At 43.1% G+C, this 23448-nt stretch overlaps 1 protein-coding gene across 1 annotated transcript; it reads right to left on the reverse strand.

Annotated features, from left to right (window-relative positions):
• Positions 1–1067: 1067 nt before the first annotated feature.
• On the reverse strand, positions 1068–23070 carry LOC145403944 (ras-related protein Rap-1b-like). The gene is made up of 6 exons (XM_080275546.1): positions 22966–23070; positions 21971–22097; positions 20739–20896; positions 8437–8577; positions 5971–6197; positions 1068–1209 (listed from the first exon to the last, which is right to left on the reverse strand). The coding sequence occupies exons 1-6, from the start codon at positions 23068–23070 to the stop codon at positions 1068–1070; spliced, it is 900 nt and encodes a 299-aa protein (XP_080131672.1).
• Positions 23071–23448: the final 378 nt, after the last annotated feature.

The following is a 23448-nucleotide window of genomic DNA, read 5'->3' on the forward strand; positions in this document are numbered from 1 at the left end:
TTTATTTATTTAGTCATTTTCTGTTTATTTTGTAGGTATGGAGGTGCAGTCTTGTAATGAGAGGATTATAGAGCCCATGAAATCCGTACTTTGATTATAACTTTTTCTTTACTGTGGCCTTCTGCGGACGATTTATTTTTATTTTTAGCATAATTAGCTTATTAATTTCGTTATTTATATTTTTAGCATAATTAGTCGGGATAATTTTCTTCTTCACTGCAGCCACCAAGTGAGTAATTTCCCTGTTCACTTGTTTTTATTTTTAGCATAATTATTAGTCTAAAATTTTCCTGTTCACTTTTTTTTTTTTTTAGCGTAGTCTATAAATCAATTTCCCGTTCACTCTAGCCACCGTTAAATGTGTATAGTGAGCTAAGGAATGCCGTGTAGCAGCGGTGATCCAAATTACGATAGCACACAGGAGTTTCGCAATGTCGTATAGCACACACGAGCTTCGCAAGGCCGTACAGTGGCGGTGGTGCGAATTACGATAGCACACACGAGTTTCTCAGTGCCGTGTAGTAGCGATGGTGCGAATTACGATAGCACACACGAGTTCGCAATGCCGTGTATAGTGGCGATGATGTGAATTACGATAGTACACACGAGTTGGCATTGCCGTGTATAGTGGCGAACTGGCGATGGTGCGAATTACTATGGCACACAGGAGTTTCGCAATGCCGTGTAGTGGCGATGGTGCGAATTACGATAGCACACACGAGTTCGCAATGCCGTGTATAGTGGCGATGATGTGAATTACGATAGCACACGAGTTCGCATTGCCGTGTATAGTGGCGAACTGGCGATGGTGCGAATTACGATAGCACACAAGTTTCGCAATGCCGTGTAGTGGCGATGGTGCGAATTACGATAGCACACGAGTTTCGCAATGCCGTGTAGTGGCGATGATCCAAATTACGTTAGCACACACGAGTTCGCAATGCCGTGTTAGTGGGGATGATCCAAATTACTTTAGCACACAAGTTTCGCAGTGCCGTGTTTACGATAGCACACATGAATTTCGCAGTCCCGTGTAGTGTGGCGATGGTGCGAGTTACGGGTGCGAATTACGATAGCACGCACGAGTTTCGCTTTCCGCTGCTCTTCTGCCGGATGTGCTGGAGATGTGACAGCTGGGCCGGCGTGATGTGCATTCCCACGTTTGGCATGGACTGTCGCCTCCTCTTTACCGCGGGGCTCAGCGCGTACCTGGGGACAAACAAACTAATTAGAACGGTTTAAAAAGTCGTCCAGGAATCGTCATCGTCGTCATTATCATCATTAGCATCATTGTCGTCGTCTTCGTCATAGTCATCATCATCATCATCATCATCGTCGTTATCATCGTTACCATCCTCCTCCTCCTCCTTATCATCATCATCATCATCATCGCCGTCATCATCGTTACCATCTTCCTCCTCCTCCTGCTCCTGCTCCTCCTCCTCCTCCTCCTCCTCCTCCTCCTCTTAGATCTATGACCATCGATTTTACGAGTCTTCATAAAACCCGCCGCCTCATCACCTCAGGGTCCAACGCCTTCCTGGGAAAAAAAGCTGATTATTATTATTATTATTATTGTTATTATTATTACTACTACTACTACTACTACTGTTACTACTACTACTACTATACTATTACCACCACCACTGCCACTACTACTGCTACTACTACTACTACTGCTACTACTACTACTACTACTGCTTACTACTACTACTATCACTTATGTCTGTCGCCATTAGAAAGTCACCATTAACGCATTTAGTTTTTTTTTTTTTTTTTTCTCTACGGATTCCTTTCTCGAAGAGCCGAGAGTATATATATCTTTCTGTATCTGTCTGTCCTCGCACATGTATCGTCCTGTATCCGTCTGTCCTCGTAATATCGTCCTGTATCTGTCTGTCCTCGTACATGTATCGTCCTGTATCTGTCTGTCCTCGTACATGTATTGTTCTGTATCCGTCTGTCCTCGTACATGTATCGTTCTGTATCTGTCTGTTCTCGTACATGTATCGTCCTGTATCTGTCTGTCCTCGTACATGTATCGTTCTGTATCTGTCTGTCCTCGTACATGTATCGTTCTGTGTCTGTTGTCCTCGGTCATGTATCGTTCTGTGTCTGTTGTCCTCGGTCATGTATCGTTCTGTGTCTGTTGTCCTCGGTCATGTATCGTCCTGTATCTGTCTGTCCTCGTTTATGTATCGCTCTGCATCCGTCTCCCGTATAATGCAAACTCTGTAATGCTCATATCGTATTTGACAGCAGTGTGTTCTCCTTTCACTGGCGCAGCACTCAGCAAATTACCTTCTCTCAGCAGCCATCACTTTGCTTTCATCTAACAGCCATCCCTTTGCCCTCATCTACATTTACTTTCACCCCTCGCGGCCCACGAACATCCGCGTAACTCTGAGCTAGTTGGCACAAATCTGTCTATCTATCTATCTATTGCCAGACGCCTCAATCCCGTAAAGGGTGGCCACAAAGAAATCGCCTCCATCTCGCCCTGTCCCCCGCCATTTCATTGTCCTGCTCCCGGCTCACATCCCCCTCTCTCATATACCTCTCCACTCCATCCCTTCGCAAATCCTGTTTACTATTAACAAGCAGCACAGCATCATCATCATCTACATACATCAAGGCTGAAATATGCCATCCCTAACCATTTTTTTTAATCACCAGCATCAGTGCACTCTCCTCACATCTCTTGCTCTGACCTCTTTGACCTCCACATTTCGTGCTTTGACCTCCACATCTCTTGCTTTGAACTCCACATCTCATGCTTTGAACTCCACATCTCATGCTTTGGCATCCACATCTCTTGCTTTGGCATCCACATCTCTTGCTATGACCTCCACATCTCTTGCTTTGACCTCCACATCTCTTGCTTTGACTTCCACATCTCTTGCTTTGACGTGTCTTATAACCAGCATAATACTGAACCTCTCACTTGACATCCATCCACACCTGAACACATGCTGCGCTACTGACATAAAACCTCTTTACGGTATTCAGTATTAATGCATTACTCTGTCCTGTTTTTTTTTTTTTTCTTCGCGTCCCTTCACCTGTTGTTGAGTAGACGGGAGCTCCATCCTTGGCCATTTTCTTTTTTTTCTTTTTTTTTAACGTTAACCTGATATACTAAGACGGTACTGGAATGTTTTAAGAAATTTTTGCAGGCGCTCTTTACCTTACTGTATTTTTCCGCAGAGAATGAAATGTAAAAAAAGAAATACATAAATAAATAAACACTAACCCATGTGAAATGTTTAAACTAAAAAAAAAAATCGTTTGGAGGTATGGAGAATAAAAGAAAAAATTACGAGGCGGTACTGAAATGTTGTGAGAAATTTTACAGCCGCTCTTTATCGTATTATATTTTCTGCTGTTTTCCCCTCCCTCACACGTGAAGGTTAGATCTGCCTAACTAGTTTTTCCCGGAAGATAATTTTATTTGGGGTCTAAGCAGGTTTCCGGTTATCGTCTGTTTCTTTACCCTTCTTTTCCCCTCTTCCTTTCTTCACTTATTTCTTATGTTCCTTCACCTGCTGCTGTTTACTCTTCTTCCTTTCTTCCCTTCATTCTTGTGTTTCTTGTCTGCTCCTTTTCTTTGTCATTTAATTCTTTCCTTTTTTCTTATGTTTTTTGACCCTTCTTCATTTCACTCTCCATCCTTTCCTCCTTCTTGTGTTCCTTCACCTGCTGCTCTTCACTCTCCTTCCTTTCTTCCCTTCCTTCTTGCGTTCCTTCACCTGCTCCCGTTCACTCTCCTTCCTTTCTTCCCTTCTTGCATTTCTTCACCTGCTTCTTTTCACTTTCCTTCCTTTCTTCCTTGCGTCTCTTTTCGTGTTCGTTTTATAATTCTCTTCATTTCCTCTCTCCTGACCACCTCCCCCCCCCTCTTTTTATTACTTATGCTATTCCTCGATTCTTTTTGTACTTCTCTTTACATCCTCTTTCCTATCTTTTTCTCTCTCTTTCTCTTTCTTGATTCTTTTTGTACCAATCTTTACATCCTCTTTCCTATCTTTTCTCGCCTTTTTTTCTCCTTTTATTCACATACTCATTATTAAGCTTCCTCCACTTCTTCGTTTCTATCATTCCTCTTCCTTTTTTTTTCTCTCTTACTCTCCTTTGTATATTATTCATTTTGCAACCCTCTTCACTTCTTTCCTATCCTTCATTCTCCCTTCCTTCCTACTCCTTTCCCCCCCCCCCCACACTTATTTTTATGTAACTCTTTCCGCGTCCTCTTTCATACCCTTCCTTCTCCTCGTCATCCTTCTTTCTTGTGTCATACACTGCAATTTTTTCTCCCTATTTCCTACTCCTGTGTCTTTCTTCCCTTACCCATTTCTTTTGCTCTTTTACTTCCTCTTTCCTATTCCTCCTTCTTCCCTTCTTACCCATTCATATCGTGTTCTGCTCCTCTTTCCTAGCTTTCCTTTTGCCTTCTTTTTTTGCTTCATTTTATTTTCATATTTGTTCTCTCATCTCTTCTCTCCTTCTCTTCATCCACCCTTCCTTCTTTCCTCCCAACTCTTCTTTCTCTGATACCCTTTTCTTCTTTTGCACCTCCCCCCTCCCACCCTTCCTGAGAGAGAGAGAGAGAGAGAGAGAGAGAGAGAGAGAGAGCTCAGTTGCCATCTTCACACTCCCTCTCGCCAACTGTCTTCCTGTCACTCATTATATCGTCTGTTCCCTCTCTCTCTCTCTCTCTCTCTCTCTCTCTCTCTCCCTTTTTGTGTCCTTGTCATTTATTATATCTTCTCTTTTTCCTTAGTCTTTTGTCTCCGTTTTACCTTCTTCCGTCTTACTCCTCTCCATTTTCTTCTCCCTTCTCTCCATCCCTCTCATCCACCCTTCCTTTACCTTTCCTTTCTTCCCCGTCCCTTTCTCCAGCTCTCTTTCTCTTCGTCTTTTCTTTCCCCCTTCCACTCTTTCCCTTTCTCTGTCCCCTTTCCTCGCTTCCTCCTCTTCTGTCTTTATACATTCCCCTCTTTCCTAATTCTCTCTCTCACGGTTTTTTCTCCTTTTCCGTTTCTTTTACTCCTTTTCTCTCTTCTTTCCGTCTTTCCTTCTCTTCTCTCTCTCTTTTTTTTTCTCGTCTCTTCTCCCTTTGTCTTCCTTTACTTCACACTTTTCTCATCTTCTTCTTCTGTTTCCTCTGCGTTGTTTTCATCGTTTCACTCTCTCCGTCCTCATTCTACTCCTCCTTCTTCCTTCCCTCCTCTTCTCTTTTTCTTCCCTCTTCTTTCTCTTTTTCCCTCTCTTTCCTCTTCTCTCCTTTTTTTTTTTTTTTCACCAATTTCTTCATCCATCTCTTTGCTTCTTGCCCTCCTTCTTTTCACTCTCTCCTTTCTCATCCCTCCACCCTTGCCTATCATCTCTCCTTCACTCTCTTCCCTTCCTCCTTCTCTCCCTTCCTTCATCCATTTCTTTTCTTCCTCTCCTTCTCCATTTGACTCTACTCCTTTTCCATCCATCCGTCTCTCTCTCTCTCTCTCCCTCCTCCTACTTCCTCTCCCTTCCTCCCTTCCGTTATCCATTTCTTTTCTTATTTCTCTTCTCTCTTTCACTTTCTTCATTCCCATCCTTCCTTATTTTCACTCTTTCACTCTCTTCTCTTTCTCCTTCCTCTCCTGCCACCCTTCCTTCATCCATTTCTTTTCTTATTTCTCTCCTTCTCTCTTTCGTTTTCTTCCTTTCCTTCCTTATCGTCACTCTTTCACTCTCTTTTCTTTCTCCTTCCTCTCCTGCCACCCTTCCTTCTCCCTTCCAACTCATTTGCCATCTTGACATTCTCCCCTCTCCCCCAACTGTCTCCTTGTCACTCAGAAATTCTCTCTCTCTCTCTCTCTCTCTCTCTCTATCTCGGCCTGGTTGAGTAGCACCTTGAAGATGCTCTCTCTCTCTCTCTCTCTCTCTCTCTCTCTCTCTCTCTCTCTCTCTCTCTCTCTCTCTCTCTCTCACTTGATCTTGGCCTGGTTGAGTAGCTCCTTGAAGATATGCAGCACGTTGAGGTTGTCCTTGGCACTGGCCTCGAGGAACCCACACTCCCACCGCACTAGCACGATGGTCTCGGCGGTCTCGAGGGGCACCTGGCGGTCGTCCTCGAGGTCCACCTTGTTGCCCACCACCACTATAGGGACACTTGAGGTCTTCTTGGTCTTGAGGATGAACTCGCGTAACTGTCGGACCTGAGGATGAGGTGGAGGATTAGCTGGGAGGGAGGCAGGGAGGGGGAGAAGGGAGGAAGCAGGGGGAAGGAAAGAGAGAGGAAGGAGGGAGGAAAAAGGGAGGGAAGTGGGAGAAGGAAAAAGGGAGAAACGAGGGAGAAAGCAAGGGGGAGAAGGAAAAAGGGAGGAAGAAAGGAAAAAGGGAGGAACGAGGGAAAAGCAAAAAAGGAGGAAAGAGGGAGAAGGAAAAAGGGAGGAAGGAGGGAGAAGGAAAAAGGACCTAAGGAAGGAGGTGGAAAAAGAGAAGAAGGAGGGAGAGAGAAAAGGGAGGAAGGAGAGAGAAGGAAAAAGGAAGGAAAGACAGGAGGAAAAAGGGAAGAAGGAGGGAGAAAGAAGAAGAGAGAAGGGAAAAGGGAGGAAGGAGGGAGGAGGAAAAAGAGAGTAAGGAGGGGAAAAGGAGGAAAGAGGAAAAGAAGGGGGCAAGGAGGAAGCAAGGGTAAGGTTGAGAGGAAACAAAGAAGAAAAAGGGAGGAAGGAGGGAAAAAGGAAGGAAGGAAGGAGGAAAAGGAGGAGGCGGAAGCGAAGCAAAGGGAGGAAGGAAGGAAAATTGAGGAGAGCAGGGAAGGAAGAAAGGGAGAGAAGGTAGGGAAGTAGAAGGGGAGCAGTGAAGGAGAAAAAGGGAGGAAGGAGGGAAGAGTAGGGAGAGCAGGGAAGAAAAAAAGGGAGGAAGGAGGGAAGAGTAAAAAATCATCATTGAGAGAGAGAGAGAGAGAGAGAGAGAGAGGACTGAATTGAGTGGGGGTTATTCAGTGAGAGTAAATGCTATTAAGGATCAGGGGGAGGGGAGAGAGAGATAAGGAGGAGACCGGAGGAGATTTGGGTGGAGGGCTGGGCTGGGGAGAAGGAAATAATACATGTGGAAGATGAGAGAGAGAGAGAGAAAGAGAATTTGAAAGGGGAGTGATGAAGAGAGAGAGAGAGAGAAGATATGAAAGGAGAGTGATGAAGGGGAGAGAGAGAGAGAGAGAGAGAGAGAGAGAGAGAGAGAGAGAGGGAGGGAGGGAGGGTGGGAGGGAGAGAACAGTAAATGGAAGGGGAGTCAAAAAAAGAAAAAAAAATGATGGAAGAAAAGACAAAAAAGGGACATGAAAAAAAACGTCATTGAAGAGAGAGCACCAGAGGATAAAAGGTTCGTAAAAAGAGGGAAGATGTGAGAAAGAGATAATAAAAAAGGAAGTGAGAAAGAGGGAGGGAGTGCGAAATAAAAAAAAAAGTTGAGAGAAAAACGAGACACGAGCAAGGAATGTCAGTGAAGAGGGAGTATCAGTGACTACAGGGGACGTAGAGAGGGGGAGAGAGAGAGAGAGAGAGAGAGAGAGAGAGAGAGAGAGAGAGAGAGAGAGAGAGAGGGAGGAATAAAAAACAGAAGTGTAGGAGAATAATATAAGTGGAAATAAGAATGAAAGAAAGGAGAATAGAAGCACAAGAGTTGCATCAGTGAAAAATACAGTTTGATAATGGTTATGCTGCAAGAGGGAGGATACGAGAGGTAGATAAAACAAAACAGAAAGAAAAAGGAATAAATGGCAGTAAAAAATGAATTGAGACAAACTTGGTATATGCAAAAAATGTATGTGAAAAGAGCGAAGGATACAGGAGAGGTAGTGAGAAGAAGGATACGATGGAGAGCATAAAAGAAAAATGGAGAGTAGGGAAGGGAAGTGAGAGGAACTAGAAAAGAGTGAGAAATGGAAAGATCCTGGTAGTGAAGGGGTTTGACTCTCTCTCTCTCTCTCTCTCTCTACCTTCTTACCCAACTCAGGACGTCACAGTACCGAAGGGATGTAATATTCCTGGGATGGGACTCTTTGCTATGGGATCAAGATGGTTATAAGATTAATGTTCAGAAATCTGGTTTAGTGCTAGATTTTTACGTTTAATATTTTTTTCATTCTGCTTATTCTTTTTCTTCCTTCGTTTTTCTTTTCTTTTTCCACTACTGCTACTACTACTACTACTACTACTACTACTTTCCCTATCTTTCCTCCCCTTTTCCCCCATTCTCCCATATATTCCTTCCTTCTGCCTTCACTCTCCTCTCCTCCCCTTCTCCTCCATTTCCCCTTATCTTTCCTCACTTGTCCCCTATCTTTCCTCTCATTCCCATCTTTTCTCCATTCTCCCCATCTTCCTCCCCTCTCTCCCCCCTCCCCAATCACCCAGCTTATTACTCCCCATTACCCTTATTTCCCCTGCCCACCTCCTCGAATGAGTCCGCGTCCGTGATGGAGTACACCAGTATGAAGGCGTCGGCTGTGTTGATGGAAAGCTCTCTCATGGCTGGGAATTCGTAGGAGCCTGACGTGTCCAAGATGTCCAGCGTTAGGGACATGCCGGACACCTGGGAAAGAGATTGGAGTGGGTTAGGTTAGGTCTGGTTAGTTTAGGTGAGATTAGGTTAGGTTAGGCTAGTTTAGGTTAGGTTAGTTTAGGTTAGGTTAGGTTAAATTCCCATCACCTAGAAGAGAGAGATTTTGCTTAGATTGGGTCAGGTAGATGCCCGACAAGTGGTACACTGTGTGAAAGAGAGATTGGAGTCAGTTAGGTTAGGTTAGGTTAGATGGCGAGACCTAGAAGACAGAGAGACTTTGGTTAGATTGGGTTAGGTTTGGTTAGATTCCCGACACTTCATAGACCGAGAGGAACGTTGGGTTGATTGGGGTAAGTTTGGTTGGAGTTGGATGGATTATGTCAGGGTAGTTTGGTTAGATAGGAACTCGTAAAACCCTGATGTAAGCAGAATGTACAGCGTGAGGGACGTGCCTGATGCCTGGGAGTATGTGTATGAGAAAGAGGGAGAGTATTGAGTTAGATTAGGTTTTGTTTTTCCAGACAGTAGGTTAAGTTAATTTGGGTTGCTCTGTATTTTGTTAGGTTAGGTTGGGTTAGCTTAGACTCGGTTAGTTTCTGTTGGGTGGATAAAAATGGTTAGATAATTTTACACTAGGTTAAGTAATATTAAGTAAAGTTAGGTTATTTTAGGTTAGGTCGGGGGACGCACGGGGTGATGTCCAGGGGCAGGGAGGATGGGAAGGAGGTGGAGGCCCTGTGAGGCCCTCTATGTGTGGTACAGGAAACGAAGTCAAAATTCAATTTTTGAAAAAGCGTTCCTACAGAATTTCTTTTTCCTTTGATAGCATATTCTTGAAAAAAAAATCGTCGGAAAGTATATATATCTCCTAACATTAGAGAAAATATATTTCCTAACATTACCTTATGCTAATACTGGTTTCACAGACAAGAAAGTTTTGCATTTGATAGCCTCAGAAATGTTATCTCTTCATTTACAAAGAGTATTCCAGCAGTTATGCAAATATTTATTGAACTTCATCGTCTTGAGAACCACGTATTAAACAAATAACTTTTCATTTACAGTTCCACAGACATTTACCTTGCTTGTGTGGAAAACTCGCCAAATGAACGCTGGAAAAAAAAAAAGACAGCGATGGAATGTGGATGTATTTTGTTTAATGTTTCCCTTATTTGTTAAACTCTGTACCTGGCTAAGACATATGCACAAGGTGATAATGAAGTATGGAATAATTCACAGTATAGATTTACCGATTTCGTTGTGTTTCGTGGCCCAACACATACGCGAAAAACAGAGAGAGAGAGGGGGGGGGGAAGGAGGGAGAGAGATGGGGGGAGGGGAAGACTGAATGAGCAGTTGGAAAAAAACATAGAAGAGGAAATGAAGAGAGAGATGGAAACAGCAAGGTCGGTAAAGAAAGTAAAGGGAAAAGAAATGGAGAGGACTTGAGATAGGGAGGAGGGAAAAAGGAAGAGGAGAGACAGAGGAGAGAGGAGAGGGAGAGGGCAGGGACAGATGGGATGTAAGGATGAGAGAGGAGAGGAAGGGGAAGAGAGGGTAGGAATGGGGATAGCTAGATAGGTAGGTAGATAGATAGCTAGATAGATAGATACTCAGAGATGAAGGATTGAGATAGATATAGATAGATAAATTGCCAGATAGGTAGATAGATAGAGACAGCGAGGGGGGGGGGATGGAAGACACAAAGTTAAGAACGAATGAGTAAAGGAGATAGAGGTATAAATAGACAGATTGAGAGAGAGAGAGATTAAAGAAAGTAGACTAAGGGAAGGAGCTGTGGTATCGTCCAGACAGTGTCCCAGATGCCCTATATATTGGACATTCCCGCCACCAGGGAGAGGGGGAGAGAGAGAGAGAGAGAGAGAGAGACAGACAGACAGACAGACAGACAGAAGGAGGAGAATGAGAGAAGAAAGATCGTAAATGGAGATTTCGGCCCTGATGTTCCATGTTACTTAGAGAGAGAGAGAGAGAGAGAGAGAGAGAGAGAGAGAGGGAGGGAGGGAGGGAGGGAGGGAGGGAGGGAGAGAGAGAGGGAGGGAGGGAGGGAGGGAGGGAGGGAGGGAGGGAGGGAGAGAGAGAGAGAGAGAGAGAGAGAGAGAGAGAGAGAGAGAGAGAGAGAGAGAGAGAGAGAGGGGAAAATGAAGTGTTATATAAAGTTACATAGTTAAACAGACCAATCAGTCCTTACGGTTCCATCTAATTACAGAAGTCTAGGAAAAGGATAGTAAAACAGGAGTGAATGAGAGAAATGGAGAAAGTTAGAGGGTAGGAGAGAAAGAGGAGTAACGTGGAGATGGGAAAAAGAAGAGACAGGGAGAAGTGGGAGAGGTGGGGAGTAAGAAGAGAGAAGGGAGAGATGGGTAGGAGTGGAGGAGAGGAAAAGCAGAAGAGAGGGAGAAGATTGGAAATAGTGGAGAGGGATAAAAAAGACTGAAATGAAGATAGTGGTAGAGAGAGACAGAGAGAGAGAGAAGGAAGATGGAGAGAAGAGGGAGAGTGGTGTTGAAAGGGATGTTCGGAAGGCAGGGAAGGTTAATAAGGCCGACTGAAGTCAAGCGTGAATAATGTTATGGGCACCTGGAGAGAGAGAGAGAGAGAGAGAGAGAGAGATTCATGAATACACACACCACGGCAGCCTTACGATTTTAATATAGATACTTTGCTGGTCTATCTATCTATCTATTGCCAGACGCCTCAATCCCGTTTGGGGTGGCCACAAACAAATCGTCTCCAAGTCACCCTGTCCCCCGCCATTTCACTGCCCTGCTCCCAGCTCACACCCCCCTCTCTCATATACCTCTCCACCCCATCCCTCCATCTCATCCTCTGCCTCCCCCTCCCTCTTCCCCCCTCCACCTCACTCACATACACTCTCTTCGTTAGTCTTTCACCCTCCATCCTCTCCACATGGCCAAACCACCTCAGTGTGTTCCTCATAACGCTTCCTATCACATCCACATCCACACCACAACGCTCCTTTACATCCTCATTCGTCAGCCTGTCTCTCCATGTGACTCCACAGGCTCCTCTTAAATAACTCATTTCCACTGCTCTCACTCTTGACTTGTGTCCTTCCAACAATGTCCAAGCTTCACTTCCGTACGTTAGAGTTGGTATCACAATACTGTCATGTAGTAACTTTTTCACTTCCATGCTCACTTCCCTGTTTCTTATCACTGCTTTCAAAGAACCAGCAACCTTTCTTCCCTGCTGTACCCTTTCAAGCACTTCATCCTCCAAACCTCCATCCTTACTCATCACACTACCCAAATACTTAAACGTACTCACATTTTCCAATTCCCCACCATCCAGCCTCGCTGTACATTCACTAACTTCACCTCTCTCAAAGACCATCACTTTACTCTTCCCTACATTCACCTTTAGGTTCCGTTTCTTACACACTCTCTCAAACTCATCCACCAAGCCTTGCAGCTCCCCTTCGTCTTCACTCAACAACACAGTATCATCTGCAAACAACAGTACAGGGAGTTTCCAAACACTATCCTCTCTCACCAGGGCCACTCCAACATCCACTACCCTACCTTGTACCTCTTTTATTACCCCATCCATGTACAGATTGAACAACCATGGAGACATGACACATCCCTGTTTCAAACCAACTTTCAATGAGAAAAATTCACTTAGTTCACCATCCACACGCACTGCAGCCTTCGCACCGTCGTACATACTCTTCACAGCATTCAACAACTTCCCATCTATTCCATATATTCTTAACACTTTCCACAATCCTTGTCTATCCACCCTGTCATATGCTTTCTCCAAATCCATGAAAGCCGCATACAACTTCTTTCCCTTCTCTAGAAACTTTTCCACTAAAGATCTAAGAATGAATATCTGATCTACACAACCTCTTCCCTTCCTAAAGCCTCCCTGTTCTTCTCCAACTAATTTCTCTGTTCTTTCTCTAACTCTGTCTATAAGTATCCTACCATACACTTTTCCTATTATACTAAGAAGACAAATGCCCCTATGATTACCACACACTTCTTTTTCCCCTTTTCCTTTGTACAAGGGAATAATTATACCTGACTTCCAATCCTCCGGGACTCTACCTTCCTCCCAGGCCAATCTGCACATCTTCCACATCCATTCTACTACTATCTCTTCCCCGTGCTTCAGCATGGTGTTTTCCCAATAATAGGACAGGAAAGCAGAGTCTGATAGATAGATAGAGAGATGGATGGATATGTCGCTAAACAGATACATAGATAGATCTGTGTATTATCTCTGTCTCCATCTATCTATATATCGATTTCTATATATGTGCACAGAGAGAGGGGGGGGGGGTGTAAATGAAGCGAGGAAAGTGGGTAAGTAAATTGGTGAGAGTAGGTAACTAGTGAGGAGGAAGGAAGGGGAGGGAGAGAGGGAGGCGGGTGCGAAGATTGAAAGAGACTGATATTGAAGGTTGAGAATAACGAGGTATGAAGGTAGTTGTAAGAGGAGGGAGGAGAGGAGGAAGTGGTGAAAGGGAAGCGCAAGGAATGGGAGGAAGGAGGTGCATTGAGAGAGAGAGAGTGGTAGGTAGGAAGAAAGGATTGAGAGTTTAAAGGGCAAAGGGAGGGAAGGTTGTACATGTATTAATAGTATTTTGCTGAACTATTCTTTATATGGATTGATGGATAGATAGATGGACAGATAGATAGATGCTCGTAGGCAACTAGTTCATTCAGTTTTAAAAAATAGACAATCTTGTGGAGTCGGTGGATTATTAAAGTATTATCTACATGTCATGTGGTAAAGAAAAGTATTTGTGACTGAAGATGATGGTGATGATGAAGATGATTATATTTTCTTGCTTATTCATTTCAAACCAAAACTAGATGATGATAATGATGGTGATGATGATGATTTATTACACTCAGACTAAAACCAGGCCATCTTATTCATTAGATCGACATCGCAGCCGTGAAAAGGATACTTCCATTTATCTCTGAAAATCAATATCCAAGCGAAACACCGTAGGGAGGCGGGATATGAAAGAGCTGCGAGGAAGAATGATTGGCAGGGAGAGTCTGGGCGGGATTGGGGTGGTGAGGGCTGGATGAGTCACCCCCTAATTCCACCTGTCCGGCCCCTCAGAGAAAATGGGAACGTGTGGTGCGGGAAGAGAAAATGGGGAGAGCTGCCTGCTTTCTTTCAATTTCTCCCATCAAAAATAAATGGGGGAAGGCAGGAAGCAAAAATGGTATAGCATTGCATCACCATCACCATTTTTTTTTTTTTTTTGTTTCTCCTCCTCCCTCTTCTCTTCCTTTTCTTTTATCATCTTCTCATTTTCTTCTTCTCCATTTTCATCATCATTTCTTCTTCTTCTTCGTCTTCTTCCTCCTTTACCCACAACTACAAATGGGGTGAGTAGCATACAGAAGCAGGAAATATAGACAGCAAACCCATCATCATTTTCTTTTTATAATGCAAGGGAAGAAGGAACCCAAGGCCTGTGTATATCAAAATTAGACCAGCCGTGCATTGCCTCACCATTAAACGCTACCAGATATATACATGAGTACAAACAGTAATAATTCCAGCCTCAACACAGCATAACATGGCGGTTCCTCCCTTGATAGGTGATATTAGCGCCTCAGGTGGAAGGATTAACGTGGTATTTACCTGTATATGAATCTCTGTCTATTTGTATCTGTCTGTCTATCTGCCTCTCTATCTCTCTGTCTCTCTCTGTTTCTGTCTGTCTGTCTGTATATCTGCACCCCCCTCTCTCTCTCTCCTTCTGTCTGTCTCTGTCTGTCTGTCTGTCTGTCTCTGTCTGTCTGTCTGTCTCTCTGTCTCTGTCTGTCTGTCTGTCTGTCTCTCTCTCTCTCTCTCTCTCTCTCTCTCTCTCTCTCTCTCTCTCTCTCTCTCTCTCTCTCTCTCGCCCATCTTGTTTCTGTATCTATCCGTCTTTCTACCAGTCTACATATCTATCTATCTATCTATCTATCTGTCTGCCTATCTATGTATCTATTTTTATTTTTGCCCGCGTTGGATGATTTGGCTCAGAGAAACCCACCCCAGGAAAGAGGTTTAAAATTCATCTTAATATATGAGGCGAATATTTAAGTGTACCATGTTATTGCGTCTGTCTGTATGTCTGTGTCTGTTTGCCTACCTCTGTGTGTGTGTGTGTGTGTGTGTGTGTTTGTACGTATATGGCATTGTTGGGAGAGTGAGTGTGTTGTGAAGGATTGTTGAGAGAGAGAGAGAGAGAGAGAGAGAGAGAGAGAGAGGTAAAATCCATAAGCTAGTAAAATATTCAAGACCTTAGACAGCACTTAATACCTTAGTGAGAAGGCTCCTCTCAAAAACCGCGTTTCTTGAGGGAGTGAGGGAAGGAGGAGAAAAGGAGAAGGATCAGGAGAATGAGGCGAGGGGAATTGCAGGATAAGGTGGAATGGAGGGGGTGGAGTGTTGTGAGCTGAGAGAGAGAGAGAGAGAGAGAGAGGGAGGGAGGGAGAGAGAGAGAGTTGATGTAGTTCTAAGACTATTTTCCCCTGTGCCTTGGATGGGGGTAAAGGCAGAGTGGTCGTCAGTATTCTGTCGTGTGTGATATGCATATAGTGTGATGCTCAGGACTCCATGGCAGAATGAGAGGCAGGCTTGGAGAGGAGAGGAGAGGAGAGGGTTGAAGAAGAAAGGAGAGGAGAGTGTTAGAAAGAGAGAGAGAGAGGGAGAAGAGAGGAGAGGGTTGAAGAACAAAAGAGAGGAGAGTGGTAGAAAGAGAGAGAGAGGGAGGGTAGCTTAAGAAATGAGAATAAAATGGTAGAAATAGGAAAGGGAAGAATGGTAGAAGATAAGAGAGTGGTAGAATAGGAGGATACAAAGAAGAGAAAAGAGAAGTGAGGAGAGGAAATGTTAGGGAGAAGAGAGGGACGCTGGGAAAAAGAGAGGAGAAGGGACCTAAGGAGAGGACTGACGAAGAAAGGAGAGGGAGTGGTGTAAAGAGAGAAAGGGGACAGGGTAGAAAAGAGTGAAGAGAGGATTGGAGGAGAGGGGAGAGGTAAGAGGTAGTGAGAAAGAAATAGAGAGTTGGAAAGAAGAGATTTGAGAAGAGCTGAAAAGAGGAACAGAGAGGGAAGGAAGAGAAGAAAGGAAAGGGCAGGCGAGGGAGAGAAAGTAAGAAAGAGTGAGGTGGAGGAGGAGAGGAGAGGATGTGCAAAAAAAAAAAAAAAGAAAAGAAAAGAGAGAGAGAGAGGGGGAGAATCGTAAAAGGGGAATTAGGCTTGGATGCTCCTTGTTAGAGAGAGAGAGAGAGAGAGAGAGAGAGAGAGAGAGAGAGAGAGAGAGAGAATAAAAAAAAAAAAGCACTATTTGCAGGAGAGAACAGAGACGAGGTGGGAAATGGAGAAAAATAGGAAGGAAGAGCTGAGTGGTATAGGACTGGAAGAGAGAGAGAGAGAGAGAGAGAGAGAGAGATGTAAAAAGAGGAGGAGAAGAGGAGAGAAGAACAAAGGCAGAAAATTGAAAAAGTAAGAGAGGGGAAGAGAGAGTGGTCAGTGCGAGCAGGTAGAAAATTGGACCGAGAGAGAGAGAGAGAGAGAGAGAGAGAGAGAGAGAGAGAGAGAGAGAAAGTAATCATTGGAGAAGAACGAGAGAGAGAGAAATTAATTATTGAAGTGGATGAACGAGAGAGAGAGAGAGAGAGAGAGAGAGAGAGAGAGAGAGAGAGAGAGAGAGAGAGAGAGAGAGAGAGAAATTAATCATTGAAGTGGATGAACGAGAGAGAGAAAGAGAGAGAGAGAGAGAAATTAATCATTGAAGTGGAAGAACGAGAGAGAGAGAGAGAGAGAGAGAAACTAATCAGATTGAAGTGGAGGTGTACAAGGGATGGAAATGAGAGCGTGTAAGACAAATGGACAGGGAATGTGATGAGAAAGAACTAAAGAAAACGTAATTAGCAGAGAGACAAGACGTGGATGAGAGATAGATAGAAATTGATAGATAGATAATTGGATGGATGTGGATAGATAGACAGATGGATATTTGAATGATTGGATGGATATGGATATAGGTTGATAAATAGATATATAGATAGATAGATGTACATTGGGAGAGAGAGAGAGAGAGAGAGAAAGTTACACAGGTACAGACCACACAGTTTTTACGGTCTTTACCAAGTGGTCTGGCGTGAATATTAATAAGAAGACTTAATCTCAAATTGCAGAAGTTTTAAGAATGAATAACCTGAGAGAGAGAGAGAGAGAGAGAGAGAGAGAGAGAGAGAGAGAGAGAGAGAGAATTATCAGGGTACTTTAATAATAGAGCTGTTGCATTTATTGGTTATTTGTTAATTTATTTATTTATGTGTGTGAAACCTGCCCACCCAATATAATGAGTGGAAATAAGGTTATGATGATGATGATGGTGATGATGATGAGGAGGAGGAGAATGGTGATGATGATGATGAGGAGGAGGATGGTGATGATGATGATGATGATGGTAAGGAGGAGGAGAATGGTGATGATGATGATGAGGAGGAGGAGGATTGTGATGATGATGGTGATGATGATAATGGTGAAGGGAAAAAGCATAAATATGATGAAAGTAAACTCTGACAGACAATACATTTTTTCTTTGTATTTTCTTCTCTCTCTCTCTCTCTCTCTCTCTCTCTCTCTCTCTCTCTCTCTCTATCTATCTATCTATCTCTCTCTCTCTCTCTCTCTCTCTCTCTCTCTTCTTTTTACTTTTCTTTTATATTTTTCCTTTGATATTTGAGCCGAAAATATATCCCAGAGTTTTAGGAGGCTTTAGTCCGAATGTGACCTTTTACGACCTGTGACCTTTGCTGCCTCCTTGATTATATGTCACACACACACACACACACACACACACACACACACACACACACACACACACACACACACACACACACACACACACACACACACAGAGGAAATTATTAACGCATAAAACATACACGGCAGAACACACACACACACACACACACACACACACACACACACACACACACACACACACACACACACACACACACACACACACACACACACACACAGGAAATTAAAGAAACGTAAAACACACAGCAGAATAAACCACACACACACACACACACACACACACACACACACACACACACACACACACACACACACACACACACACACACACACACACACACACACACACACGAGTGACCATTTCTTCACCCTTGATGATTTTCCCCGCTTTTTAATTCTCCAATGAATCTATGAACCATTTTTAAGATAACTAAAATTTTGAGACGGGAAGAAGCCCAAGATTGATTTTTTGTTTTTGTTTTACTTCATTATATATATGACGTATGGCCTTTTTTTCTGGTTTTGGATTTTTCATTGACTTTTTTCTCGCCACTTTAAAGGTAATTGAAATTTTGAGATGCCCACAGGCCCCCAAAATAAGGTAATTGGCTGACTATATGAGGCAGTTGACCTCTTCATATGGTCCAGTTAAAGTATGGGGTGTTTGTAATATATATGTAATTAAACTTTTGAGATGCCAGTATTGTCAAAAATATGAGTGTGACCCTTTTATGACCTGTGACGTTTTAGTGTGACCCTTTAATAACCTTTGACCTCTTAATGACCTGTGACGTTTTTATTACCTGTGACCTTTTAGTGATGTGACCCTTTAATGACCTGTGACGTTTTTATGACCCGTGACCTTTTAGTGATGTGACTCTTTAATGACCTCTGACCTTTTAATGACCTGTGACGTTTTTATGACGTGATATTTTTATGACCCTTGACCTTTCTCCTTGATTTCGGATTCCTCAGTGAGTTTATGACCCCTTGGAGGCTTGGGATTCGCCCCTTCTCTCTTTCTTTTCATTTTTCTCTCTCTCTCTCTCTCTCTCTCTCTCTTTATGTCTCTGTCTGTCTGTCTGTCTCTCATCCCTTTTCATTTTCTTGCCTTTTCGTTGTTTTTTTATCCGTTTTATTAATTCGTTTTTCCTCTCCTCATTTCGTTGTGTTGTTTTGTTATTACTTTCCTTCTTGTGTTTACATTTTTTCATTTCCTCTTTTTCCCTTCCTTTCCGTTTCCTCATTGCATTTCTTTTCCTCTCCTTTTCATTTCCTTCTTTCTTCCCATTTCCTTTATTTCCTTGCATTACCTTTGTTTTCCCTACTTTCTCCTTCCCCCCTTGCCTTTTCCCCCCTGATGTCTGTCTGTCTGTCTGTGTGTTTGTCTGTCTGTCTGTCTGTCTGTCTGTCTGTCTGTCTGTCTGTCTGTCTCTCTCTCAGGCCTCTCATTTGCATATCCCTTCTGCAATCCTGTGCAACCTCGGTCCTCGAATCCTCTCGTGTTGTGGGCCGACTACTGAATAGGGGTCGTGATGAGATGATTTTGAGATGGTTTATATTTACTCTACTCTTTAATTTAACTATAGTCCTTTTACCTTAGCCTGGCCCAGGTTTGCGTCCTTTTGCATCTTATTCCACGTAACTCATTGGCAGAAAGGGAAGAATACACCTCTATATCCTAATCATAGCACTTCTTCATGACTACCGCCATTTTCCAGTGTTAACCTTTCGATACAAGCCAGCAGTAACAGCAGCAGTAGTAGTAGTAGTAGTAGTACTACTACTACTAATAATAATAATAATAATAACAATAATAATAATAGTAGTAATAATAATAATAATAATAATAATAATAATAATAATAATGATAATAATAATAATAACAACAATAATAATAATAATAGTAGTAGTAATAGTAGAAGTAGTAACCCCAGGCTCATTGGAAACGGAAACCCAGCGAACTGCAGGCTGAAGTTACCCTCCTCCTGCAGTCCACCATCGTCCTTTCAGGGGATATAGGCTAACCGGGCAATGGAGTTACACGGTTATATCAGTGCCACCACATGAAGGCGTCCCTCTAGAGCACCAGAATATTAACTAGCGAGCAATGAAAAATATATCTTCGGGCAGAAGGGGTTAAATATTAAATGAAAATCTTGATAAGGTATTTTCGGCATTTTGATTTTGAGGAGGTAAATAAGGGGAGGGAATTAAAGAGCCCTGGGATGAAAGGAGGTATTCCACTCGCGAGGAGGGAGAGGAATGGAGAGGGAGAAAAAATACGAGAGGTCGGGGGAAAAGGGGAAAATTTTATTACACGAAAATGACGAGGCAAAAATAAATAAATGGGTGAATAGACAGATAGATAGATTGGTAGATATGGACAGATAAACAGATAAAAGAATAGTAGATAAATAAATGAAGCGTTCTGTAATAATGAGGAAGAAGGAATAGGTAAATAGCACCAGAGGAAATTGAAACACGTGGATGAGAAGGAGGAGGAATGAGAAGAATGAAGAGGAAGGAAAGAGGACGAGGAATTGGGGGGAAAAAAGAAAAAAAAATCACACATGATAAAAAAAAAAACAAGAGATCCGAGAAAGGGAAGAATGAAGAGGGGGAAAGAACACGAAGGGGGAGGAGGGGAAAGTGGAAATTTATAAGAATGATGAGAGGGAAAGAAACAAGAATATGCAACACGAGAGGAAATAAAACACACAAGGGATGAAAGAGGACATTCCACTCAAGAAAGGAAAGAGGGATGAAGAGGGGGAAAGACCACGAGGGGAAAAAAGAGTGAAAAAATTGGGGCCCGGGTAAGAAAAAAAAGAAAAGTAATATTTATAACTCAAAAAAAGATCGAACGAAAAAATGCATTGAAATTCGAGTGATGAGAGAGAGGGAATAAAGAGGGAGAAAGAGTATAGGGGGAAAAAGTGACCAAAAAAAATGAAGTCAGAGTGAAGAGGAAAATTCATAACTCAAAAAAAATGATCGAGGAGAAAAATGCATTGAAATTCGAGTGATGAGAGAGATGGAATAAATTAGTTTTCTGTCAGCCGTGATCAGAGAGAGAGAGTGATAAAAAAGTGGGGACATTTCATTCATTTAATATTGGGTGGAATGTGTGATAATATGTGGACTTTGATTCTTGGATGTGTGTTGTGGATGTGGTAGGATCGACTCTCTCTCTCTCTCTCTCTCTCTCATACTCACTGTGGTGTACGTCTTCACGGTCCAGGTGTGTGCGAAAGGTGACATACAGGAAACTGGTTGATGATTTTTCTCCCTATTGATCCAGCCATCTATCTGTCTATCTATCTATCTATCTGTCTGTCTCCTCACCTCATACTCGCCGTGGTGCATCTCCTCCACGGTCCTGGTGTACTTATATGTGAAGGAGTCGTAGAGAAACTGGTTAATGATGGCCGTCTTGCCCACCTTAGCAGCGCCCATCACAACCACGCGATATCGACGGCTCTTGGGCGTCTCCTCCTCTGCACCTGTAAATTAAGGCAAAGGAACACCTGTTAATTAAGACAGGAACACCTGTTAAGATAAAGAAACACATGTTAAGATAAAGGAACACCTGTTAATTAAAACAGAACACCTGTTAAGACAAAGGGACACCTGTTAAAACAGACACCTGTTATTTAAGACAGGAACACCTGTTAATTAAGACAAAGGAAAACGTTAATTTAGACAAAGGAACATCTGTTAATTAATACAGGAACACCTGTTAAGACAAAGAAACATCTGTTAATTAAGACAGAAACACCTGTTGAGACAAAGAAACATTTATTAATTAAGGCAAAGGAACACCTGTTCATTAAGACTAAGGAACACCTGCTAATTAAGACAAAGGAAGTTGAATACCTGTGCCCAGTATTCACAAACTTTCTTGGATATGTTGTATTGGCCATTTTTTATTTCAACTTCTTCACCTACCGAACACTTCAAAAATATATTAGAATAAATGATAACGTGAAAAAGACGAAACATAATGACATCTTTTCATAATTATTTGCTCAGGGGACTCGTTTACCGTAGAAATTTGCCAGGATACTTCATGAATACGGTCCTGCAGATAAGAGTTCAACAGTTGAGTGTGGTGCTAGTCACGAAGAAGTGTTATGGAAGGCATTTAGAGTCGTAGCATTGTCCCATTCTGCTGTTGAATTTGACGAAGCTTTCCATCATTAACCTTTTCAAACCAATGACATGTTTTTATCTTCATTACACTACCTCTAGACAATATTATTCAACTATTTTATTTAGCTCTAGTTAAGGATACAGATGAAGTATATATCTACCCCTCCCCCCCTTGTTTGAAAAGACTGCCCCAAGCTGTAAATGAAATTGTTTGAAGGTAGCAAGAATAAGAGTATTTTGTGAGAGAAGGGGTCAAGGTGGAGGAACTTTAGCCTAAAACGACCCCTCCCCCAAAAAAAGTATATCATCATCATCATCATCATCATCGTCATCATCATCATCACCACCACCACCACCACCACCCAGACCTCTTTAGAATGCATTAATAAGCGTGAAAATAATATAAAAATAATACCGGTACGTACCTGCACCCGTGGCTCCAGTGTTACTCGTACCCGCCGCGGCACCGTGACTGTGTGCCGGGGTGTCTCTTGTGATCCCACCGCTACCACCACCGCCGCCGCCGCCATCGTCTCTGCTGCTGGTGGCTGGCTGGTGGGGACAGAGGGAGAGAGTTGTTATTATTATTATTATTATTATTATTATTATTATGCCTTTTTTTTTCCATCCCAGTTTAGAACTCGAAAAGGGAGAGTAAGAAATCGTCATCATCATCATCATCATCATCGCATTTCTTACTAGCTTATTATTAATGGGGGGAGGGATCAGTCACTGATATATGGCGCACACACACACACACACACACACACACACACACACACACACACACACACGTTTTCTGTCTACCTGCCAATCTAACTGCGTGTCAGTATCGTAGAATTAGACTTCCTGAAAGAGAGCGAGGTACTGTAATAAAGCCTTCTTCTGAGAGAGAGAGAGAGAGAGAGAGAGAGAGAGAGAGGTCTGTCTGTCTGTCTGTCTGTCTGTCTGTCTCTCTCTCTCTCTCTCTCTCTCTCTCTCTCTCTCTCTCTCTCTCTTTCATGCTGACCTACTCTATGATTCACGGCGGTCACCACAGCCAGGTAAAGCGCCGTCGTTTACCTGTCTACCTGTGCGTATTTACTCGCCATTAAAGGAGGGCATATAGCATCCATTTTTGTTCTATTATCTGTTAAGCAAGGACTCCATCTACCTCAACAATTTATCTATTTATTCATCTGTGTATTTACTGGGGCACCAAATTGGATGGAGAGGTAATGTAGGGTGATTTATAAGTATGTGGCCCTACTTATACTGGTTACCGTAAGTGGTTAAAGACATTCATTGTTACGGAAAGACTCAGTAATAATGCAAAAATAAAGTTACCTGTGTAGACAATTAATAAAATTACCTGTATAGACAATAAATAAAGTTACCTGTAGAGCAAAAAAAGGTGGTAATAAAGGTAAAATAAACTTACCTGTAAAGAGAAGCGCCTGGCGAAGTGTCTGGCCTTCATGTCGCCCTTGGCTGTGAGTGGCCGCCCGTCAGGTGTTCTAGTGAAGCATCCCCCACACAGCTCCATCCACCGACACCCCTCCCTTTATCCCCCCTACCCCCTCCCACAGCCACCCCTTGTACCCACGCCCTTGTAGCCCTTCCTTGTATCCCCCTTACCCCCTCCTACAACCACCCTTTGTACCCACGCCCTTGTAGCCCCTCCCTTTATCTCCCCTACCCCCTACCACAACCACTCCTTGTAATTTTGCCAGCCCCTTTGAAGTCCCCTGAAGCCCTGACCTTCCCTTAGCAGCCCACACCCTGAATCTTCTTAGTCCACCTCTTGAAGTGGGTTCTAGGGGGTGGAGGTTCCTGTAGCCCTCAGCAGACCCCCTAGTAGACCACCTGGCAGCCTTCCTCTAGCCCTTGGTCCACTTCCTCTTGTTTGTGTGGGTCTTTTTTC

The sequence above is a fragment of the Coenobita brevimanus genome, chromosome 62 (genome assembly GCF_032717465.1).
Source record: "Coenobita brevimanus isolate Jiangsu-jjx chromosome 62, ASM3271746v2, whole genome shotgun sequence".
In the NCBI taxonomy this organism is placed as follows: domain Eukaryota; kingdom Metazoa; phylum Arthropoda; class Malacostraca; order Decapoda; family Coenobitidae; genus Coenobita; species Coenobita brevimanus.

What these genes read in the sequence shown, in the direction of transcription:
- LOC145403944 (XM_080275546.1), bottom strand. Translation starts at nt 23,070, where the DNA reads ATGGAGCTGTGTGGGGGATGCTTCACTAGAACACCTGACGGGCGGCCA. An exon ending in CCAGGCGCTTCTCTTTACAG is followed by an intron (nt 22,098 to 22,965) that starts GTAAGTTTATTT and finishes TGTCCCCACCAG; the next exon opens with CCAGCCACCAGCAGCAGAGA. An exon ending in CACTGGAGCCACGGGTGCAG is followed by an intron (nt 20,897 to 21,970) that starts GTACGTACCGGT and finishes CTTAATTTACAG; the next exon opens with GTGCAGAGGAGGAGACGCCC.